General features: G+C 38.4%; 1 protein-coding gene across 3 annotated transcripts in view; it reads right to left on the bottom strand.

The window, feature by feature from the left end:
• Positions 1 to 937: 937 nt before the first annotated feature.
• Positions 938 to 10,185, bottom strand: part of LOC126182079 (dipeptidyl peptidase 9) — a 191,777-nt gene continuing 182,529 nt past the window's right edge. For all 3 annotated transcript variants that reach the window (XM_049924822.1, XM_049924823.1, XM_049924824.1), the window contains 2 exons: positions 4,903 to 5,014; positions 938 to 2,247 (listed from right to left, as the gene is read on the bottom strand). In XM_049924822.1, coding sequence (XP_049780779.1) covers positions 2,155 to 2,247; positions 4,903 to 5,014 — 205 coding nt within the window. In that variant the 3' untranslated portion in view covers positions 938 to 2,154. The remainder of the gene's footprint in view (positions 2,248 to 4,902; positions 5,015 to 10,185) is intronic.

The following is a 10,185-nucleotide window of genomic DNA, read 5'->3' as shown; positions in this document are numbered from 1 at the left end:
TTGTAATGTTCTAACTCATCTATGTACATTTTTCAGCACTGTTATCTATGTATTTTAACTTTTCTGCCATGATCCTCTTGCCCTCGATCTTCCCCAACACAACCATTATTTCTCATACATTTGTTTTTCTAGGTTCTACTGCCGTTTCTGATCTTTAATATCTCTCATCTTTTATTCCTACTTCAACTCCTCACACACCATTTGTATCTTTCCTTTCTTTCTCTGCCCACTTTGCTTCTGTTATCAGTCTTTGTACACCTTTGCTATCATCTTTGCCACTTATAAGTTTTTCAAAGCCTGTGGTTGCAATCGGATTTTTTGTTTGTCCTGCCCTGCTCCATCTCTCTCGACACTGGCCTTTCAAATAGAACTTATTATTAATCCCTGATTACACTCATTTCTGAAATATTTTCCCAAATTAAGGAACTTCCAATTTCGAAAGCTTTTGTTTGATAAGCAGATTTTTTCCCCCTCTGTCTTCTGTAGTTTTTAAAAACATCTTCATGTACACACAAAAATGACCACACAGACTAGGAACAATTTGGAAGAAAAAAACTGATTTTTTCCCATTACTCACAAGTATCTTCTAACTACATCACTTTAATAACAGTTTTTAGTACACAAGAGATCTTATGATCACAACATTGTAGTTATGTCTCTGGATAATAAATAGGCACCTTGAACGAGTTTCTTCTTATTTGTTCACACACTATAAATTGTCAAAGAAGATGTTCCAGCATTTAAAACGTAAGTCCACATATACATATATTTTGTAACAACTTCTTACCACAACAATGAAGTCAGGTACCACATGCAGCAAAGTTATAAATAACACCAACTTCAACTATTTATTGCTATGGTAGTGGGACCCATTTCTTATAATACTTCACTGAAAAACATTAAAACAACACACAGAAATGAAATAAAACTTGAGCTATAACAATAATTCATTTTATTCCTCTGCTTCATGACAAAATTACACAATTTCCATTCTTTGCCACTTCATATATCACAAGTTTGACACAGAAAATACAGTGCCATAATTAAAGTTTTAAGAGCTTCTGTACATCTCATTAACTGTGATATTTATGTACGATTTGAGTTACAAAATGGAAATTGGATGCAAATATTCTCTTGGTTCCATCTGACTGGGCTATATTGCATGTTTCTTCCACTTTACTTCTACTATTCTAGCAATGTTCTGGCTCCAGAAGGCATTACCAACAGTCAAGCTTCCTTCTAAGAATAAGAATATTCTTGCTGCAGGTTGTATTGCTATTTTAACCACTAGAGATAATATAAGAAACAATAATGCAATATACTAATTTACATAAGAATATTGGCAGTTATTTTGTAATGTTAATACTGTAAAATGTATTTTACACAAGAAATACATTTATTATGACTCTTTAGGACAGTATGAATAATGCTGATCTGGCTTACACTTGATTAAAATTCTCAAAATATACAAATACTGTGTGTAATTCAATTATGGATCATTCATTGTCAAAAATAATACAGATTTAAAATGCTCAACAAGTATCTTCAAATAATAGTCTGTTAAAACAGCATATCACCAGATCAAAAACAATGAAGTAATAGAAAAAAGATCTAATCTGATGATACTGATGCATTTACTTACAAACTAAATAGTTTAACAGCCCCTCAAATGGCCACGGCAAAATTACATAATCAACAGTCCATTTCACAGCAGAAAAGTTAAGGTCCAAACTCAACTCATGAAAATTAAATACAAATTTAAAACAATAAATAGGAGATCCCTGGCATGTTATCATACCTCTACACTATTTGTTTCAAAAAAGTCATGAGTTCTACAGACTGTAGACAGCATTAGAAAAAAGTAAGAGTGAGGGAGGGTGGGGATCACAGAACCTCAGAACTGTGCAACAGTCCATATGAACAATACCTCATGAAATTTACACACATACACACACATGTACAACACCTTACATGAACACATCTTGAACACCGTGAAGCAAATTTCTGCTGTCATGTGCAAAATGTTCAGCCATTAATCAAAAAAGGCCCTCTTGCCATTTACACAGTCGAGCAGATGCAATCTCAATTAAGCTCTTATAGGCCAAACCAAACCATATTGGTTTGTAGAATAGTAAGTTATCTTGCACAACAGTACTACAGATAGTTTTCCAGGAATGAAAGGAGCATTGTTTCATAGTGTTTGCTGGCATCTAAATCTCTCAAACTATGTCTTTCATTTGGGTAAACCTGGAACAGTAGGACAAAATAATGTAAAGTGAGAACACAATTACAGATAGCATGGCAAAATGGTTCAAATGGCTCTGAGCACTATGGGACTTAACATCTATGGTCATCAGTCCCCTAGAACTTAGAACTACTTAAACCTAACTAACCTAAGGACAGCACACAACACCCAGCCATCACGAGGCAGAGAAAATCCCTGACCCCGCCGGGAATCGAACCCGGGAACCCGAGCGTGGGAAGCGAGAACGCTACCGCACGACCATGAGATGCGGGCGGCATGGCAAAATCCAGGTAATTAACACCTTCTAAGCAAGATGAGATGCACTTAAAATGTTTATTAGCCAAAGCAGAATTCAAGTGTATAACCCCTCATCAGTCACATTTTATGTACGATACCTCTACATCAGTGATATGTCAGTTACAATGTGTTTAGAAGATGTCTTTCACAGATATCTGGAAGCTTTTGAGCACCAAGCATTCTCTCTCTCTCTCTCTCTCTCTCTCTCTCTCTCTCTCTCTCTCTCTCTCTCTCTCTCACACACACACACACACACACACACACACACACACAAAATTCGAGCCTGGTTTGAAAAGTTCTTGGAACAGAATAGAAAAATTAGTTACATCACTGAAACTTTTTTTATTTTTCAATGTATTAATACAATTCGTCCCATGACGTTCCAGTGCCTAGATCCCATTTCAAAAATGAGTTTCCTCCAGGCCTGCAAAATAGTTGTCAACTCCGGCTATCAATTCTTCATTTCAAGTGAATCTTCGCCCACCGAGAAAAATTTTCAGTGTTGGGGGAGAGGTGGAAGTCTGAAGGAGCCGTATCAGGTGAATAAAGCGGGTGTGGCAACAATTCATACCTTAGTTTGTATAATTTTGCCATGGCGGCGGCACATGTATGTGGGCATGCATTGTCTTGATGGAAAATTACTTTCTTCCTTGCTTAACCTGCCCCTTTTTTGTATATATTTTGTTGCAATTTATCCAGGAGGTTAGCATAGTACTCTCCAGTAATTGTTTGCCCAGTGGGGAGATAATCTACAACAAGAATCCCCTTCGCATCCCGGAACACTGATGCCATGACCTTTCCCACCAAAGGAATTGTCTTTGCTTTCCTTGGTGGCGGAGAATCAGCACGTTTTCAAGCGTTAACTGTTGTTTTGTCTCTGGAGTAGAATAGTGCACCTAAGTTTCATCTGTGGTCACAAACCAGCATGAAAAATCTTGTTCGTTTCTCCTAAAATGGGCCAAACATGGTTGCGGTGTGTCCATTCTCATGGATTTTTTATCCAGCATCAAGAGTGGCGACACCTATCTTGCAGATAACTATCTCATTTCTGATTCTTCAGTTAAAAAGTGATATACCCTTTCAGATGATATCTGGCAAGTGTGAGCAATTTCACTCACTTGCAATTGACGATCCTCCATAAACATTTTGTGCACTTTTGCAATGATTTCTGTAGTAGTGACACATCTTGGCCGACCACTGCGCAGGTCATCATCTTAGCTCTCCCAACCAAATTTAAATTCATTTGTCCACTTGGCAACTGTTGAATATGAAAGAGCAGAGGCTCCCAGTGTATTCTGGAAATTGGCACAAATGTCCTTTGCTTTCATCATACCTTTCTTTACGAAGTGCTTAATCACTGCTCAAATCTCGATTTTTTTTCCATATTTGCGAATCATTACATGGGAACAACAACAGACACAGCTCTCTTCAAAGAGCACTAATGTGACATTTATTTACAGGCAACAGTCCAATGAATATCATGTGAACAACTCGTTGCGCTAGTGCCGACCTCTCATTGTGATTCCGAGAACTTTTCAAACCACCCTCATGGATTGGTTTGCAAGAATATTTTAAACTGGGGCTAACTACAACTCATTGCACTCCTTTGAAATATGCCAAATACAAGTAACGGCAAGTTTTAGGTTATAATTCTGAAACTTTTTTTATGGTTACAAGAGATAATAAGGGGACACTTGGGCCGACCTTGTAATATCCACCCTATTTAAGAAAATTTGACATTTTAAAATCCAACAATGGAAAATACAGGATGGAATAATGGCAATATTATGAGAAGGTTAGATTTCTGTTCACCACAGAGAGAGATGGCATTTTAAAATAGTATAATCTATTAGTAATATTTGAGAAGAACAGTTTCAAATAAATGCACTGAAAATCAATTTCTACAGTATAGATCAATGAAAAACATCCCAGTTATACTTCACTTGTAGCAATTAAATGGATGAATCAATGACAAGGATTAGGCGGAAGACTCACACAAGGATTAGGTGGAAGGCTCACAGTGTGCGGTTATGTTTTTTCGAACAATAAAACAAGCAAAGAGGAAAATTAAACATCAAATTATTTGAGACCATACCTTTAAAAACATTTAACAGCAAAAACATCTGTGTGTAACTTTTACAATTTGTGCTATTTTTGCAACTTTGAGACTCTGTGATAAGTACCCTAACCTTGTTAACTAGTTGCTGATATCAAAAGTGTGCATGTGAAATTCCTCCGTATCTAAAACTTTTAGCATAATGACACTGACACAGGTGTGAAGATATTAATTGTAATAATAATACTGCCCTACCCAAAAAATTACAGCCAAACAATTGTTTCTGTACAAAATAATAGCTTACTTGCAGCTGATATGGTTTTCCAGCTTTGATCATGGCACTTATTAGCTGGCTTGTGTGGAAGAAATGGACATTTTCATCAATAAGTCCATGTATAATCAACAGCCTGTTTTCCCTGAAACATAAGAGATGAAATTAGAAACGTAATCTTTTTCCATTTTGTAACTGATTGAAAATTTTGCACAACCATGTCGCTAAACAGTTTCGAAAGATTACAGCTGTTCCTCTGTTTGGCACCTTATCAGTGCTAGAAACTAATGAGTAACACCTTACTTGCCACTATAATTTCCTCTTCACTACTTTCTTTGCAACTTGAAATTTAGTTTCTTTTACCAAGTTAAAACAGCTTGTTGGCAATTTGATTTTTAATGTTTAATCCAACTACCAGATACTTATCCCGTCAATGATTAGTATTTACATCTGCATTTATTACAAAAGAACATTTGTATTATATCACATAATTAAAATGACAGAAACAGGACCTACAATATTTCTCACAGAAAAGGAGTGTCTACTTACCACCAAGCAAACAAGCAATCAGAGGACATCTGGTTGGCACACAAAAGTAGAGACACAGCACAAATTTTTAAAATTACCTCACAAAAATCATTCCAAACAGAGAAAGAAAGTGAATAATATATATACAAACAATGGAATTAACGTCTCTCTGAGCCCTCGATTGTCAAGAGGGACACAAAATGCAAAATGATAACCATACCATAATTGCAATGACACAATGGAATTAAAGACATTAGCTGCCAGTGGGTATTGAATTATATCAAAGGGGCAAGTTGAAAATTTGTATGCAAATGGGATTCAATCTGGATCTCCTGCCTACGAGGTCGATGCGCTGACCACTATGCCACCCGGACAAAGGTGTAACCACATCTGCACGGACTATTCCAGTATGCATCCTGTCAGACTCAAATCATCAACTTATACAACACACTACTGATGTACCGCACCTGCTTGTCAGCCTCGTTACACTCAGCATCTTGTCGATTCCCAGAAGAGTTCAAGCTTTTTTGTGCATCTGCACATAAGAGATCATTGGCAATCATCCCTTAATTATACACTGAAGAGCCAAAGAAACTGGTACAACTGCTTAATATAGTGTAGGGACCCGCAAGCATGCAGAAGCACCGCAACATGACGCAGCATGGACTCGACTCATGCCTGAGGTAGTGCTGGAGGGAACTGACACCATGAATTCTGCAGGGCTGTTCATAAATTGGTAAGAGTACAAGGGGGTGGAGATCTATTCTGAACAGCATGTTGCAAATCATCCCAGATATGCTCAAGTAGAAGTGTTTAAACTCAGAAGAGTGTTTCTGGAACCACTCAGTAGTAATTCTGGACATGTGGGGTGTCATATTGTCCTGGTGGAATTGCCCAAGTCCATCAGAATGCACAATGGACATAAATGGATGCAGGTGATCAGACAGGAAGCTTATATACATGTTGCCTGTCAGATCATATCTATATCTATCAGGGGTCCCTTATCACACCTACTGCAAATGCCCCACAGCATTACAGAGTCTCCACCAGCCTGAACAGTCCCCTGCTTACATGCAGGGTCCAGGGATTCATGCAGTTGTCTCCGTACCCATACACGTCCATCCTCTTGATACAATTTGAAGTGAGACTCGTTCAGTAAGGCAACATGTTTCCAGTCATCAACATTCCAAAGTCGGTGTCGACAGGCGCAGGTGAGACATAAAGTTTTGTGTCATGCAGTCATCAAGGTTACACAAGTGGGCCTTCAGCTCTAAAAGCCCATATCAATGATGTTTCGTTGAACGGTTTGCATGCTGACACTTAATGATAGCCCAGCATTTAAATCTGCAGCAATTTGCAGAAGGGTTGCACTTCTGTCACATTGAACAATTCTCTTCAGTTGTCGTTGGTTCCGTCGGAGATTTGATGTTTTTCCGGATTCCCGTTATTCAAAATACACTTGTGAAGTGATTGTACAGGAGAATCCCTACTTCATCGTTACCTCGGAGATGACATGTCCCATCACTCGTGCGCTGACAATAGCATCACTTTCAAACTCACTTAAATCTTGATAACCTGCCATTTTAGCAGCATAAACAATCTAACAACTGCACCAGGCATATGCTGTCTTATATAGGTGTTGCCAACTGCAGTGCCGTATTCTGCCTGTTACATACCTTTACATACGCATGCCTATACCAGTTTCTTTGGCGCTTTGGTGTATGTGTGGTGTCTGTTCTTTCGGTCATGCAGAGACGGTGGGCAAGACAGGAGTGGGGGGTAAGGCGGAGGGGTGGGGGCAAGGTGCAGGGGTGGAGGCAAGGTGCAGGGTTGGGTGCGAGATGGGGGTGGGGGTAAGACGAGGGGGCAAGATGGGATGCAGAGGGGGAGAGGGGCAAGACATTTGTTGGACCTTCCACGTACGTTGTGCAGATGGGAATTTTGGAGCATGGGTAAATCAAGTGCTAAAGAAGTAGATTAGAGAAGGGACACAAAAAGAGAAGTTGGTGTATTAGTGGAATACGAGGCTGTGTAGTGTTGGAGTGGGAGTAGAGAAGTGCAGGCTGTTGGAGAGGAGATTCTTGTGAAGGCCTAGGCCAGGGGTGCTTAATTAATGTATGATACTTGTGATGGAGAGTTTCAACCTGTGGAGTCCAGCAACAGACAGCTATTTAGTTGTCATACCCTGCACAAAGGCCGAAGACACCCTATCCACCTTCCTCCAGACACTCAACACCTTTTCCTTCATTTGTTTCAACTGGTCCCCCACAACCCAACAAGCCACTTTCATTGATGCTGACCTCCATCTCAAATATGGCTATACCAGTAGCTTTGTCCATATCAGATCTACTAACCCCATCAATAACTCCACTTTGGCAGCTGCTACCCATCCATACCAAGAGGTCCCTTATATATGGTGTAGCCTTAGCCTAGCTACCCATCGTCATTGGATCTGTAGTGAGGTGCAGTGCTTCTCCAAATATACCAAGGTTCTCACTGAGGACTTCACAAATCAAAATTACCCTCCTGACCTCTTACACTGACAGATATGCGTGCCTTATCCCTTGAGTCACCTATCGCCTCCCAGATGTTCACCGTCCAGCCACAAAGGAGCACTCCTCTCATCACTTGGTACCATCCAGGATTGAAGGGATAATCACTTTCACCAACAGAATTAGACTACTTCTCATTGTGCCCTGAAATGAGGAACATCCTACCCACTATATTTCCCTCGCATCTTCCCCACTGTGATAATGTGCTACCATCGAATCTGCACAATATTTTTGTCCAGACGACGACGACGACACCACCACCACCACATGTGATTTACAAATTAAGTTACAATCACTGCTGCTTTCTATGACAACTACCTATTAGTCTGTCCAAATGAATGGCCAATGACAAACTGTGGTCAAGAGACAGCTAGACCACCCAGCTGCTGAACGTCCTGCCCTACATGATGTGCTTCACTTCTAATGACAGCTTCACAGCCTGTGTTACGTGGATCCTTCCTCTAAGGATCAGTTTTTTTTTTAAATGCACAGGTGAACTCCCTCAAATATATCCTACTTCCCGTAACCACAATGACAGAAGAATTCTGTCTGGATCTAGCAGTACTCATCCCAGAAAGAATTTGAAGAGATTAAGAAGCAGCTCTTAGACACTCCATTACTCCAACCTCTAGATCAAAAATTATTAAATCTATACTCGATGTTAACAAACTTCTCTTCTTCAGAAATGCTTTCCTTGCCATTGCCAGTCTACATTTTACATCCTCTCTACTTCAACCATTATCAGTTATGAGAAGAATTCATCGGGAATCCATCCTGTAGAAAATACATAACAATATTGTACCACAAAAGAAGGAATACTTATGGGAATGACTTTAAATTTGTGGTATATACTGATACATTTAGTGTTTTCATGAGAGTTAAGCAGGCTTTAAGAACCTCCCAATGATAGTTTCCTGCATTAAAAAGATAATTTTATGCACACTATATTGCATTTGACGACTATTTACATATTCAACATGTGGGCAGTGCAAGTTTAGTTTATGGCATAGTACTCACACCTGTTTTTCTTTGTGAAGTACTAGTACACAATGCCACATCACTGTTACGTCAGCCTATGTGAGGACATACTCATGGAAGCAATCCAATATCAGTTCATGTGATATCAGGAGTTGGCATGCCTTTGGTTGCACAGTGCTATGAATCATGATTGTGTTGAATATGCTGTGTGCTTGTCTGTCTACTGCACGCCATATTAAAGTCAGCATGTTCATCAACAAATCCATATGGATTAGGCAACACACAAGACTTCAGTTCCATGTGACAAATGAAGTGTCAGTTAGGTTCTTTACAAAGCAGAGTACCCACAAGTGCAGTCAAAGGAAATAGTGTGATGTATGTTCACATATGGATATTCTGGCTAGAGTTTATGTACAAATGTGTATTTAATTATGTAAACTGTGTGCAACAAACCTATTTCTGCCCCCTGCTATTTTCTTTTTTTCTTTTGTTAGTGTACTGAACTTTAATATTTATGCAATTATGCAATTTAATTTTATCCATTGTTTTTCAGTGTTTCGTCCGCGACTGTTTTACTTTCATAAAATGAAGAACAAACCGCCTTCAGTCACAAGTTGCATTTCTTTACTGCACTATGCATTTCGAGTTAATTATGCAACTAACTTTGAGGTATAATGCATCTTGTATGTATTTTTTATGTATGACATGATTGATCTTGCTATGTGATTGTGTAATTAGTTGATGTTCATCTACACTGATAATGCTTATTAGGTGCTCCTCCCTAACCGTACACTCTTCTGAATATAATGAATTACTGATGTATAGATTATCAATTTCTTCTGTGAAAAGACATTTAAAGAAAAACTTAGAGAGAAACAATTAAGTGCTTCATTGCAATTAATAGACAGAGAATTAATTTCTCATGCCTCTTCAATCATTCTGTACAGTATATTACATAAATAATATTATTTCTTAAAAATTTAGATTACTTACATGTGTTTGTTTATGTGGAGACACAGTAAAAGAATTGTACTGGTTAATAGTTACTTTCTTATTAATCACCATAGTTCTATATGATGAATGGATCCTGGAATAATCATATTTTTTGTCTTTTTCCACTTAAATTTTTCTTGAGCATCACATTCTGAAGATTTTTCATGCATCCTGTCTGTACTTGATTTTTGGAGTTACATTTTCTGGTAACAGCATTTCTTATGTGTATATCAACTTATGATAGTTGAAGTATTTAACTATCATT

The sequence above is a fragment of the Schistocerca cancellata genome, chromosome 1 (genome assembly GCF_023864275.1).
Source record: "Schistocerca cancellata isolate TAMUIC-IGC-003103 chromosome 1, iqSchCanc2.1, whole genome shotgun sequence".
NCBI classification, from domain to species: Eukaryota; Metazoa; Arthropoda; class Insecta; order Orthoptera; family Acrididae; genus Schistocerca; species Schistocerca cancellata.
Note: the sequence above shows the minus strand (reverse complement) of the source record. Positions and strands in the feature narration are given on the sequence as shown.